This window comes from Asterias rubens, chromosome 1, assembly GCF_902459465.1.
Source record: "Asterias rubens chromosome 1, eAstRub1.3, whole genome shotgun sequence".
In the NCBI taxonomy this organism is placed as follows: Eukaryota; Metazoa; Echinodermata; class Asteroidea; order Forcipulatida; family Asteriidae; genus Asterias; species Asterias rubens.
The window spans coordinates 26026501-26041350 of NC_047062.1; the positions used below are offsets into that span (position 1 = coordinate 26026501).

At 39.6% G+C, this 14850-nt stretch overlaps 1 protein-coding gene across 1 annotated transcript; it reads right to left on the reverse strand.

Annotated features, from left to right (window-relative positions):
• Positions 1-166: 166 nt before the first annotated feature.
• LOC117287802 (scavenger receptor cysteine-rich domain-containing group B protein-like) lies at positions 167-14120 on the reverse strand. The gene is made up of 11 exons (XM_033768325.1): positions 13998-14120; positions 12490-12668; positions 11724-11843; positions 10871-10927; positions 10393-10516; positions 8962-9163; positions 8075-8213; positions 6827-7135; positions 5992-6303; positions 3452-3503; positions 167-2107 (listed from the first exon to the last, which is right to left on the reverse strand). Exons 3-10 carry the CDS (start codon positions 11776-11778, stop codon positions 3460-3462), a joined length of 1242 nt encoding a protein of 413 aa, XP_033624216.1. The 5' UTR covers positions 11779-11843; positions 12490-12668; positions 13998-14120; the 3' UTR covers positions 167-2107; positions 3452-3459.
• Positions 14121-14850: the final 730 nt, after the last annotated feature.

The window sequence follows — 14850 nt, forward strand, 5'->3', positions numbered from 1 at the left end:
GCACTTGAACTAAATATGGGTTGGATGGGACCTGATGGATTCCGAATGGATTGTTTGGTGGATTGGGTGTATTGGTGGATTATTTTTGGACTTGTGGATCTCAAAGGAACCTACCCCTTTCCTAACTAAACAGTAATTACACAATCAACAAAACACATGAGATTAGTTTGACATAATTGTTTACACCCGATGAAGAAGTTAGGTTTATTCTCACCAGCTCTGCCTTTTACAGGTCAACGTCCCTATTACAAAGTATATAAACCTTGCACTGGCCGCCATCTTTGATGAAATGTGCACGCATGAAAAGGCTATCATTGGCTGGGAGTCATGGGCAGCGCGTACACACGTGCACTTTTCCATATTGCTGTTTAACATTTTTGTTTATCAAAGATAGTTGTCAATGACATCATGTGCAGTCCTTCTAGAGCACTGCCAGTGTTTAACATGGCCCAAGGTTTAACCAATTAAATCCCAATAAGTGATTTTAGATCCGCCCACTTTTAAACAAGCTCTTTGCAACATAAAGTTGAAACTAATATTAAAATCCGTAGTTAAATTGATTCGTCAAAATATTACGCATGCACATTATTTGTTGTTGCTTTGTACACAAAATGCTTTGCTGTTCTTAATATCTGCATTTATTAATTATCATGATTGAAGCTAATTTAAGATTTACACATAAAATGGTTCTTTGTATGAACATTAATTTGTTGTTAAAGTCCTCAGTCACCTTGTGAATGTAAACCGATTTACTTTACATTTTAAAATTTCAATTTATGACTGGAAAGGTGATGTTCAACTATGCTATCTGAGTTTTTCCTTTCGAGAAATAAAGGGACGTACAATTTGTTGTAAATGGCATTTTCTGATAATAGTATGCTCAACAGTTATGTGATCCATTTGTCGGCAGAGCTCAAGGCATAATTTCTGTGCGCTTTAAGAGCTGCACTTCATAAGTCATTAGTCTAGTGTTTATTACCGGGTTTTTTATTTTATGTTTGTACATAAAAAATATATCAGTATATATGTTGTATTGCCATTCAGATCAGAATAGATTTAACTTCTGTGTTTGGTTATTTTTGTTATTTCTTTATTGAAGTTCATTATTGTGTAACTTGACGCTATTCTTGCAGTTATTCAAACAAGATTTACAAAATAATTTTATTTGTAATTTTTATTTAACGGATTCAGCTTTTTTTTTATGAAGGTGACTTAGTTGTTGGAAGTATTAAACATTGAGAAAAACCGTTTCCTCTGAAGTAACGTAGTTTTCAAGAAGAGGTTATTTGTTCTTTTGCAAATTCGATGGCCAGTTAGGTCAAAAGTTCCACAGATTTATTATTTTTATCATATTATGTTGAGATACGCGAAGTGAGAATATGCCTACTGGTCCTGGACAATTACCGAATATATCCAGGGTATTGTAATCCTAGAATTCTGTAATATTTTTAATAAGTTTTATGAAAGTAGGCTTAAATTGTATTTTTAACATTAATTACACACTAATGATTAACTTGAGAGAATAGTACAAAAAAAAGGAGCAGAGAATGGGACGTCCTCCATCGTCTCAAAAAAGGTCTCTCATTAGAAGTGTAATGACTTTGAGGTGATTCTTATCCTAAGCAAATTGCTTCGGTGTTTTGCATACAATCTATTTCCACCTCCCGTCATTCTATACTGTTCCCTTACAGACCATGCTTAAGTCCGCCTCTTCACAAATTCCCATTCCCTTAAATCGTACAGAACTGATGCCATTCATTCTGAACGGACAGACACACCGTGTACTCCAGACAGACGATTATCCTTGAAGTACAGTATACCCCCACTACAAAGAAATAAGTGGCCTCCTATCTTTACTGATTATACTGATAAATATTATTCACGGTACACGTTTGATTAATGATTGTAATCGTGTAATAATAACAATTCTTGATTATAAGAAGCAATTAATATCTCCGTTTGATTGTTACATTTATTCTTACGAATAAAATAAAACGTCCATGCACAGGTCCTAACACTTTATACCAAAGTTAAGCAGACCATGACGTGTGTGATGTTTAACTTTGAAAAACCACTGCCATTGGCGTTCCAAGCTCCTTCACGGTTTCTATACAATGAAGAAAACAGACACGTGAATGTAATGAAAAATATTACTTCAGACAATGTGGTACAAGAGTTATGGAAGGTTAATGCTGACACATGAATAAAAACCTACTATTTTATCGTGTACGCACATGATACTTGTCGTGTACATACATGATTTTTTATCGTGTTAGTACATGATAAATTCGTACACGATAAAAGTTCGTGTGCGTATGATCTCTTATCGTGTACGTACACAATACAATTGTACCGTGTGTGTACACGATGAGTTACCGTCTTCGTACACGATAAGTTTTGATTTGTCGTGTACGTACACGGGAAGCTCATATATTATGAATCGCGTACATCGTGTACGTACACGATAAGGTATTATGTACGCACACACGAATATTGCAGGTTTGTTTATTCACGTGGCAGCAATACGCTTCCGTAATAGGATGCTAATTTATTCTAATTTATTAAAATGTTGACTCACACATGGTAAACAATATTTATTCAGCTTTTGACAAAAAGCTTAAAGTCACCTGGAAATAGATTTATTTTTTTCGAACATAAGAGTATATGTTTATGAACATTAAAACACTTTTTAATAATTGTTTGTCACGCTTTATATGTTTAAAAATTAGATAAGTTGTTTTGGGGGTGACTCCGCCTACCCATTTTTTGACGTCAATCGAGGCAGAGTTTGCCTAGATCGAGCATCGACCCCCACGTGCAAAGTGCATGTAAGTCCAAGTTGTGAGTTTGTACGTTCCGAAAAAAGGCTGTTTTCTTGCATTTTTTTCCCGGCAATGCCGACCAGGTGTGGACTTCAATGTCTAATCGGTATTTATATTTCAAGGCGGAATATTTCGTTATTCAAAATGTCAAATTCAAGACCATTGAATATACAGACCCATTGTTCTTACAGTGATATCATCAGATTGTTTCGATGTTGACACATTTTACCCCGGAAGCCAACGAACACAATGGCATTTTACACAATGAGGTGGAGACTTGTCATTTTCAACACTCACAATAATGAGGACTTTATCTATCCGAAATTGAGTACACAGCAACTTATATTTCCACAATTCCAGTGCTTTGATTTGAGTATTTATTGATAAATTGTGGCTAGAATTATTCCAAAATGATTTCAAGGTTTAGAAATAATACATGTCTAAATGTGTTGTCACTGGTTCAGCGTGCAGTAGACACGGACAGAGTTGGGTTTTTTTATGATTGATATCTGCAGGCTCTCAGCAGAAGAAAACTTATTTTCAAGAGGAATTAACAGTACGTCTCTGATTAGTTTAAACAGCGCGTTTTCCTTGTTATGCATGTCCATAATAAAACATAATATAATTACCTTAACATTTACTGCAAAGATTCCTGCAAAAAGTAAATCGATTCTCGCCAACCTGTGATGTGAAAATCATTCCCGTAGGCAAAAAAACAAACGAGTTACTTGTTATTGCTACTAGATAGTTTCAGTAACGTGACAAATAATAGTGTTTTGAAAAAGTTAAACCGGTTATTTCGAGGTGTGAACAACATTTCAAGATTGAAGATGTAATGCTCACAAACATGCAAGTTGTGGAAATCTCCCCTGGAAATTTTGCCTAAGATGACATAGTGAAAATCTCGTGATTTTTTCACAACTTTCTCGTGACTCATTTAATCTATATTATAAAAGCGCTTAAATCGCATGGGCGCCGCCATTGTTGTTTGGCAAGTGGTGCCCGCACCCTGCTAAAATGATGCTTCCTGGGGTAAATTTCGGGGTACCCGTGTTGGAGCATGTGTTGTTTGTGACGTCACAGTCAAAGCGCGAGCGTGTGTGCAGGCGTCCTTTGTGATGTCACAGTCACGGCGCGAGCGTCCAGTAACTTCGCGCGTACATACAGTACAGAACAATGCATGGGGTGGGGGGGGGGGGAGCACGACGACAGGATGAAGACTGGTGGGGAGAACGTTGTGTGGACAGGGAGATGGAAGGGGCATGTAGTGGTACGTCTGTTGGAAGAGGGCGGGGGAACGCCAAAAAATGTAGGGAGTATTAGTAAAAGGGCTGGACAAATAAAACGGAAAGGGGAAGAAAAAAAGAGACTAATGGTGACATTGGACAGGGAAAAAATAAACTGGACAGAGAAAAATACACGAAACGGAGAACCACCTGACTGGCGGGACCCGCGGGGAACAGGAAAAGTTATGGGACGGCAAAAAGTGCAAAGAACAATTCACGGACGGGATGACGGGAAGGAGGCACGGGTAAGATTTTGGACGGGAATAGGAGGCAGGGGCACAATGTGGTACGTCTGTGGAACGGGGGACGGGGGCACGGCAAAAATAGAAATGACGGGGAAAATGAACAGGGCTGGGGTATAGGTAGGGATTGAACAAAATTAAAAGGGACTATCGTGATATGGGACATGGGACAGGAAAATATTAAACTGAATGTGGGGGGGGGGATTAAGCCCATAAAACGGGAAAACCCCACAATTGGGAACCGCGCGAAACTGGAAAATATGAGTTATGGGCAAACATTGGCAAGCAAAGAACACTGCAATGCAGGGGATCGTGGGGATGGACGGGAGAGGCACTGATGCGTGGGTTAGATATGGGACGGGATAGGAAAGGTGCACACGGTGGGACAGGGAGTTTGGGAAAAATGAACGAGGCTGGTGAGGGGGGAAAAAGCAAAGGGGTTTGAAAGCTATACAGGACAGAAAATAATCAACTGAACTGGAACAAAATAAACGAAACGGGATATAAACACTGGGAAAGAACCACTATCGGGATCCGCTGGAAACTGGAAAATATAGATGGGATCGACAATGCAAAACGGAAAAAAGATGGACAAGTGTACGATTTCACAAAGCACTAAGATTCATCTTAACTTAGGATGGCCTGTTTGCCACAGTGATTTGTATTGTGACCCTGCCCAGCCACTTTAGCCCTCCCCTGTACACAACGCTACACTTGCAGCATTTTACGTCGAGCTTTCCAGCGGGGTTGCCGCGCGAAGCGCGGCATCCCCCTTGTCAATAAAAAAAACCTTAACTTTCACAAGTTCGTTACTTCATGCGTGTAGAATGTTGATTTACATTAAGTGTAGGGGTTTGTGTATGCACACATGTGCAGCACTAAACTGAAGTTAACTTAGACTTTTTAAACGAAATTTAATAAGGGAATCAATGTGTGGTGAAGAGGTTTTCAACTAGTGGAATAAACCCGCCGAGGCCTGGTTCTTGATAATTTACCTCGACTTCGTATCGGTAAAATTATCAAGAACCAGGCCTCTGGAATTCTGGAAACGGGAAATTTTCCAGAGTAAAGTATCGCCGTTCACGGTTAAATTAAATGTTGTTATGCATTGCAAATTAATGAACCAATAATAGATAGACAAGGGCTGTATAAACGAATCGTTATAACGCCTTATTGCTAGGACCACGGTAAAGGAACAAATCTGTGTTGGATTAGGGTCTAACGTGGGGAGGTAGTTTGTAGTGGTGTAAATTTTGTATGATGACTTTGGTTAACGAATAACTGGGGGTTTTTGAGAAGAAAAAGTGCGCCACCAAGAGTTTGCAAAGCAGAGGTAAATGTGTAAAGACCGTTCAAGTCCCCGGCAAAACAAAACAAAATCTTTTATTTTTAACCTTTGATTTTCTTATCTGAACACAATAGTCAAACAAAGTATGTCAGTTCCATTACTAAAGTTAACACAAGATAATGTCACAGTCTAGTGTGAGCAGGGAAGTCAATAATATTTCGCTAGGCTCCTTACGAAAAAGGTCGTGCTACTACACTTGCTTCTCACATGTAATTTGAAATATATTAGAATGATGATGGCTCCGGTTTGCAAAGGGTTTTTGATAAGTATCATTTGGCTACATCCGTAATTACCTTTATAACAGGTTACTCCAGCAGTTTCTGTATTTCTGCACTTTGGTTTTTCCCAGCAATGTGATGGACACTCTGTGATTTTGGCCTCGGAACCGTCACACACAACCCGATCCATTAAGTTGGGACCACTCCCTTGACCGAAGAAAGCACCCGACTTTGCCTGCCTGGCACCAGGGTAACCCAGCTGTCTGCAGACGACCCCAGCATCAGTCAAGTCCCACTCATTGTCGCAGATGGCTCCCCATGTGCCATTCAAATTTATCTCAACCTTTCCACTTCTCATGGTTGGTCCGTCCACAAGCCTTACAGTGTCTTGTTAAGATAGGGAAGAGTGAATAGAAACAATGTAGCCGAGTCGAAATGGAAAGAGGGGTAGACAATTTTACCACGATCAGTTTTAAGCTTGAAATTTTCTGCATTAAAACCACTAGAAAAGAATAAAGAGTAAACTCAACCGGATTGTGCTTACGTATATAAATAACCAGAGTTTGTATAGCGAAGCGGGCAACTTAGTAGGCGTAGGTTTGTTTGTATATAAACAACCAGAGTTTGTATAGCGAAGCGGGCAACTTAGTAGGCGTAGTTTTGTTTGTATATAAACAACCAGAGTTTGTATAGCGAAGCGGGCAACTTAGTAGGTGTAGGTTTGTTTGTATATAGACAACCAGAGTTTGTATAGCGAAGCGGGCAACTTAGTGGGCGTAGGTTTGTTCGTATATAGACAACCAGAGTTTGTATAGCGAAGCGGGCAACTTATAATCTTATACTCTTCACAAAACAGCCACAAGACCATCGACCCACAGATGATAAACATTTAAAAGAAAACATTTCTTACTTGGTTTGCAGACTACTCCAGCAGTGCTGGTGCATGGATCATTTTCCCTGCAAAGAAATGGGCACCAGGAAAGATATGGCTCCGTCCCTTTACAAGCAACTCGATCCATTACAATAGGAAGTTCTGTCGCTCCGTAAAATGATCCAATCTTTGCCTCACTTGCCTCTAGGAAACCAAGCTGCCAGCATACAGTAGTCGCATCTTGTATGTCCCAGTTTGTATCACATACCGCACCCCAAGCACCGTCATGGTAAATCTCGACTCGACCTCTAAGTACGTCATCACCTCCAGCTAGCCGGATGATACCATCTTCAATAAAACAATACAATGTTTTGTCACACCTAAGAAAGTATGTTTTGCCCTATCTTGATAAAAAAAAACATTGTAAGAGGGATGAAATAGCTTAAACTAATATAGATTGGTTTAAAAAAGTTGGTCTTGAGAGCAGCCTTAATGAGTCCAGTGAGTGTAGTTGAGGCATGGATGTGGACGGGAAGGTTATTCCATCAGAGAGTGGGTGTGACAATTGATGAGGAGGCGCATTTTCTGTAGCGAGTGCGGGGGATATGACCAGAGTTGAATTCCAAGTGGGCAGTAAATGATGATCAGAGAACACGAGACGTAGGTTGCTTCATGTGAATTAGTCATTCTGAGATACATTTAGGGGCCAGACCATGTTTAACTTTGTATGCAAGAGTAAGAACTTAAAATCGGATCCTTTGAGACACCAAGGAGCCAGTGTAAGGAGCGCAGAAGGGGAGTGATGTGATATGATTTCTGTGATCTGATGTGATGTGATCTGTGCGAGACACTGAGTTCTGTAATGGAGGGGAGCAATGTTGGATTGATGTAGAGACTATTGCAGTAATCGAGGTAAAACAAAGTAGTGAAAGCATGAACCAGTCGTTCAGTGGTACTTTGTTCTAAGTAGCGTCTAAGCTTTCCGATCTTGTGGATTCAAACAGGCAGCGGAACAACGTGTGTTCTTGGTGAGTTTGTGTAGGGTTAAATGGTGATCAAGGGTGACTCCGAGATCTCTAACGGTCTAAATTGTTTGATATTTTTTATATTAGCATGGATTACATATACAAAATATGCTTTGAACTTATAACAGCTTATAACCGTTAACTTCATGTAAGATCCAGAAAATGTTATTCTTGAGCATCAATAAATTTCTATAGTGATGTGTTTTATAAGAATTACTCATTTGACATGTTTATATAGCATAATGCCGAGTTTTAACGTTACCTCGACATCCAAGAACTTCAAATGCAAAGTAAGGATACGGTGCAATCCAAGTGAGTGTCATTATTCGAAGGAATCTGGTCCTCAATATCTCAGGGAAGGTGACAGTTACTCGTTCACCACCAGCGACATTCCCGTTAAACTAAAAAAGAAAAACAATAATTTTTCGTTTCTAGGTTAATTTGTAATAAATAATATATTGATATTATAGTACACAGTGACACCTATGGCGCTTCAACATTCCCCATCACTTGCCCATGTCAGCTCACTTGGGATTAGATAGTCTGTGCTGCCACATAGCGCACTAAGCTAAGTCGATCCCTGCCCTTACCAAGTATCCGTTTACCCGTTGAAGAGAGAATCAATTAAATAAGAGTGTCTTGAGCAAGTAAACAAGTGTTAACTTTGATCTTACCATTAACAGGGTTGTTTTACGTGCATGCGTTTTTGTTGAATATTATAATTAAAAAATTGTACAATATTTAACAATTGTGTCAATTTGGCTAAAACAAACATCGTATGAAAGTTAACAAAACAAAAAACAAAAACATCATACAAACACGTTTTTGATAACATTATTGTTGTTATAATTGATGTTAAATTTGCATCGGGGATAAAGGGGGAAAAAATATATATATTTATTATTGTTGTTGTTGAAAATAAATATTAAAAAATGTAGACAATCCATGTAGATCGGTCTCGAGTCCAGAGAATTGATATTTGTATAAATCCAATATGTCTAATTGCCCAGTCCCTCGGAAAAGAGATATCTGTATAAACCAAACCCTCCGAACCAGTCAACACTCGCAAATAACAAAGGTACCTAAATCAAAGACTAGCGTCGCTAATCAAGACTAGGGAGCTCCTAGATACAAGAAATGGTATCTGACCTGTATGGTATCTCCGTCTGCATTCGCCAAGTCATGCCAACTTTCAGATTCTCCCGTTGAACTGTACTTAACGCTGAAGGTTTCCATGTAGTATGATGAATGACCCTGTACAATCAGTCCAGTAACAACTGGGCCTGGTAGTCCTAGATCCACTTGAATCCAAGAGTCTGCTACATCCTTTACACTTGGTACCCACCAGTGGCTGTTTCCTGTGTATAAAAACAAACGTCACTGATGAATGCTATTCTTTAGCAGAACTTAGAATCAATCCCTTATCCATTCCAATAAATTGTTATTTTCAAAGTTGATCATCACTTCCTACAAATGGTATATTTCGATTATTTCGTCGCAAACATATAGGGGTTATAATTAATGAAACACTTCCCTGAGGCCACTTCCATTATTACCTAGTAGTTTAATTGCTATAATATGGACTCCATGGTCAGTGTGCTTCTTTTTGTGCAATATTTTTTTCACGTTTAGCAAATGCTCCTCTGGGTTCGTCACGTATTCCAGATACCTTCTTCGACTTCCCACTGGCTGGAAAAATTGTTGGGACGGCGTCGTGTTTAAGAATGGCTCTTCTCGTCATGTCAAAGGAGTGGTGTATCCCGGATTCGAAGCACGACGGCGGCTCGAAATGTTCGCTGCATAGCGCTGAAAAAGACGTCGGACCGGACCACTTTGCTCTAGTTAATCTGACTTTCGCAGCCCACAACCGCCTATACTTGGGATCTGCAGGAAACAGATGAAGACTGACCCCATCTTTAGTTGTTTTGCTGCATCCAGCAGCAATACACCTGGTCGGCATTGCCGGAAAAATGCCAGAAAAAAAAAACCTTTTCGCAGCGCACAAACTCACGTCTTAGAATTACATGTACTTTTGCACGTGTGTTTATCTACGCATCGAGGGGGGTCTATGTTTGATCGAGACAAAGTCTTCCTTTTCCTATATCACAAAAGGGGTAGGCGGAGTCAACCTCCCCAGCACTTAATTAATTTTTTTAAGATATAAATCGTGACAAACAATTACTTAAAAAATGTTTTATTGTTAATAAACATATACTCTTATGTTTAAAAGAAAACAAATCCTATTTCCAGGTGCCTTTAAATAAGCTTTTTGTATTCCTTTTTATTTGAATGTACATTGTTTTTTAATTCAGCCAGTAGGCTGCATGCAATAAGCATTTTTTTAATTAAAACCACAATTTTTATAATAATAATAATAATAATTGTATGACTAGACACTCTTCCTTAGTTCGTAGCAAACACAAAAAACTCACCAAAATTTCTGACACAAAGATACATAAGGACTGCTATCCATGGAACCAGGTTCAACTTGAACCAGGAGGGATAAAGTGAGTAGATAAGACTAGTATGTGGATCAGGTCAGCAAGTTCTGCCTGCAGTTAAACGGAAATGGAGTATGACTTGCCTTCATTGAGTCGAGCTTTTGGCGGTGAATATGACGCCGAAAGAGATGATGATGCAGTAATACTCCCATCAGGGATCGCCCCACTCTCCATTCCCAACGGTCCAATGGTACATGCTGGTCCTGAAATAAGTCAATAAAACAATCATTACATTAAATCTAAAGTCAAGATCTTCTGTTTCCAATTATGATACAGTATGGAGGATGAACATAAATAAAACTGCAGCTTTTTAGTAAAGTTGATGATTGTCATTTGTGCTCATAACAGGCTTGAATGTTTTGTGCTCAGCAGGGTATAGTACACAGTCCACTAAAGTCGCAATTGGGGCTGACTGCTTTACAAGAAATGCAATTAAATGTAGTTTACTGACAATTTATTAAATTTCAAATCCCGTTTAATAGTTATTTAGTTTAAACTTAGATAAACACCAGTTTTGCAAGAAGGGAGGTATGTTTAGACTGCATTTTAATGTTCACCGTCTGAATATGATCCCGGGGTTTCCTGGTTGTTGATTGGATGGGCCAGACAAAGTCCTGCAAAACAAAACAAAATATATTTTCACTTCCATGTTTATAAATAATATTTGAAATTGTGTGTAAAACCCTGCAGCGTGGGCTGCTGTCAGCACATTGTGACATATTTCAATATTCCATTGCCTTAAAAACCACATCGTATACATTGTCAGCTCATTGTGTCACGATATCCTAAGTTGGACCATGTCACGTGCCATAGAGGGGTTGTCAATCACCAAGGGGGTCAGTGATTTGGTAAGGAGGGGACGGGACAAACCTCTGCCATTATACTTTGTGTAATTGGCATGTCAATTGGTAATGTTCGATGAAACCAAATTGAGCAATATGTACAACAAGGGTTTTAAGTGGGTTTTAAAGGAACACGTTGCATTGGATCGGACGAGTTTGTCTTTGAAAAGCGTTTGTAGCCTCGAAATTGCGTGGTTTTCCTTTTACCTCGTCGACTAACACGGACAGCCATTTATAGCCAATTTTTTTGTTCAAATCCTGATCTGGTAATTTGTTCTTTGTTCAACACTCAACAAAACAGTGATTAACGAGCAAGTGATCGAGTGACTGTCTTGCACCAAAAGCGGGTAAACTACTTATAGTTATTGTATCGGGGATTCAAAGTTACGACCGAGCCAAATGTGTTTTCTGTAAAGATTCAATTAAGTTATATTTTTGACGATTTTGTTTTGACAAGATGATACTAATAATACTTTATACAAATCATGTTTTACTTTACACTGATTTTAGTTACAACTCAGTTAGTTGTGGATATTACACTGAGAAGTTGATTCAACAAAACACTCACCGACTAGAAGTACACTCATGAGCAGCATCGAACTAGCGAAGGCACAAGTAGACATGGTCAGATGATTGTAGGTTCAAGAAATGACGGCACAATGCTCTATCTAAATGCTCGGGCACGGTCCTATACACAATATGACAGCACAATATTACGTCAATGCACGGGAACACTACTACTCTGATCTGAAACCCGACAACAAATTTTTTTTATATTATACTCATGTACAACATCGTCAGTATTCAAAGTAGGTTATCTTAAATCCATGTACCGGAAAGTTTATTTTGAAAGACAATGACTGGAAATGACAAATCGGTTTCAGTGAGACTGCAGTTTCAAGGTTGTTGGTTAAAGTCGTGATTGCGTGAAAGACGTTCCATTGCTAATGTTAGAAGCTGTTACAGACAAATTATAAACCAGAAATTAGTCAATAATCAACAAAATGTGTTTTCTACTTCAACTTCACACTTGATTTCAAAATTACCCAAGTTCGTAGGCCTGCTCGGAGTCCCAACAAGTAGGCCTGCATGTACTCGAGGAATGATCAGACACCTTTAACTATTGGTACCTGGCCACAGTTCTTGGTACCCGGCCAAAAATGTCTTCTTTACTACACACTGATCTCGAGAACGACTGTCTGACTAATGTGAATCCAATGTCACTCATCACAATTTAACCTAGATGCGAAAAGGTCGAAACTATTCAACAATTTATTGTTAAATTTTGTAAACTATAAACTCAGTACCTCTCTAATCTAAAGTTTAATACTTACTTTATTTAGAAATCAACATCAATGTACAATACAACATGAGATGACAAAATCAGCTCAAAACGAAGAGAAATCGTTCCACTCAACGGGCACAAAAGGCGATCGAATCTTAACCGCCACGACGGGCTCGAAGAAGCGCCTCTACACGATGCCTTTATACTATTAAGGTTGCCAGTGAAAATCTAGAGGGGGGGGATAAACACTAGTAGAGACTCCCTTGGTGATTGACAACCCCTCTATGGCACGTGACATGGTCCAACTTAGGATATCGTGACATAATGAGCTGACAATGTATACGATGTGGTTTTTAAGGCAATGGAATTTTGAAATATGTCACAATGTGCTGACAGCGGCCCACGCTGCAGGGTTTTACACACAATTTCAAATATTATTTATAAACATGGAAGTGAAAATGTATTTTGTTTTTGTTGCAGGACTTTGTCTGGGCCATCCAATCAACAACCAGGAAACCCCAGGATCATACTCGGATGGTGAACATTAAAATGCTGTCCAATTATACCTCCCTTCTTGCAAAACTGTGTGTTTATCTTATAAGTTTAAACTAAATAATTATTAAACGGGATTTAACATTTAATATTTGTGTCAGTACACACCATTTAATTTCATTGATTATAAAGAAGTCAGTCCCAATTGCGACTTCAGTTTCTTTGCTTTATACGAAGCTATTAACGTGCAATATTCAGCCGACGTGTGTCAAACTAAAAGAAGAATGCATGGCTCAATAGGAGGCCACATTATTGCACATACCTTATTTGAACCCTCTTGGGAATGGGCGTGGCCACAGTCTGTAGTAGGTTGCTGATATGTGTTTATTTACACCGCCCAAATGAATGTTAAACAGCTACTTGAGCGGAATGTTTATAACGGAAATGCTAATGTTAACTTGATAATAATAGTGTAATTTTGATATTGTGTACACTTCTGAATTTGTCGTAATTATCGATTAATAAATCCAAGTCCATGATTTGCAGTCAAAAAGTAGCTATGTGGTCCCGGGAATGGTCCCTATCCCGCGGCGCGGCACAGGTTGGGGGAGTTTTCTAATGAGGTCAGTGCTATGGGTGATGGGACTGGGACAGGTGATGGGATTAGGACTAGACTTGTGGACAAGTCTTTAATGGTCCCACGCGGTGATATAGTCGAGTTGTGTCGGTGTTCTCGGGAGATCACTGCTCTCGCGCGAACTGCTGGTTGTCCGACTTCTACTCCCCATTTAAATGGGACCGTGTAGTCGACGTGAGAGCAGTAGTCTTGCAGGGCCGGCAGTCTCGCAAGAATACACTGCGGGAATTGCAGGGAGAGTCGGAACACTATCACCGCGACAGACATTTAAATACTTGTCCACAAGTCTAGTTTAGGACTTGAATCAAGTCTACCCACACAATCGTACCATCAACAAACACACTGAAAAAGCTCCCTACCATGGGGTCAGGGTTACCTTGTAAACTTCATTACACACTCAGCATCCAGCTAGGCACAGAAATACTCACCGTAGCGCTAGGTTGAAAAGTGCTGGTTTGGCATGATATTCTGTCCTCGTGGAAATCGTGTTTCCCCAACTCCCCACCCCAACCCTCTCCATAAGGGTTTCAGTGTAACACAAAAGTGCCCAATAATTGTGATCTGGGGGGGGGGGGGGTTGTTGATTAGTCTTGGTGCAAGACGTTTCTCGTCTCCCTTTCACGCACACCGCGGCCAATTCACCGACAGCGCCCGCACCGACTCACCTGACTTATGAGTGGACTAAGTCAGGTGAGTCGGTTTGGTCGCGGTGTGCGTGAAAGGGAAGAGAGAAACGTCTTGCACCAAGACTAGTTGTTGATAGGCCCTAACAATGATTTGGTCTTATTTGCTGAGAGGGAAGTTTGGAAAAACAAACTGGTCTAGGGGTGTTTTGACTTGGTGGGGGAATAACTCGAGCGGGCCCAGGGACTTCCCATTTTAAATTGAGCATAGGATTACAATTCAACAGTCAATAAATAAACAGCACTTTAAAGTAAAAAGCTGTTAGTCTTCTAATTTTGTTCGTGACTCTTTTAAATATGAAGACATAAGGTTAATCCAGGACCAAGGCTTGAATGAATTGGCGTGTACTTGAGAGCTTGGGTTCTGGCATAGTGATGGTGAAATGTGGTCAAGTCTAAATAACGGGTGTTGATGTTTGTGTTACACTTTATGGCATCGCAGTCAACAAGTTCAAACAAAGATTTAATGGTAAAAACAATGACGTGCTGCTGCCTCCTGTAGCTCATCCAGTTAAGTGACTTTAAACGTTCCTCATAGGGCATGTCACCTCGCCGTGGCGTTGAGCACACGACTTCATCACGGCCTTAATTTTAGTGT

Coding starts and splice junctions, on each gene's coding strand:
- LOC117287802 (XM_033768325.1), bottom strand. CDS start 11,778: ATGTCTACTTGTGCCTTCGCTAGTTCGATGCTGCTCATGAGTGTACTT. Junction 10,928..11,723: donor CATGAGTGTACTTCTAGTCG/GTGAGTGTTTTG, acceptor TTTGTTTTGCAG/GACTTTGTCTGGCCCATCCA. Junction 10,517..10,870: donor CCCGGGATCATATTCAGACG/GTGAACATTAAA, acceptor GACTTATTTCAG/GACCAGCATGTACCATTGGA.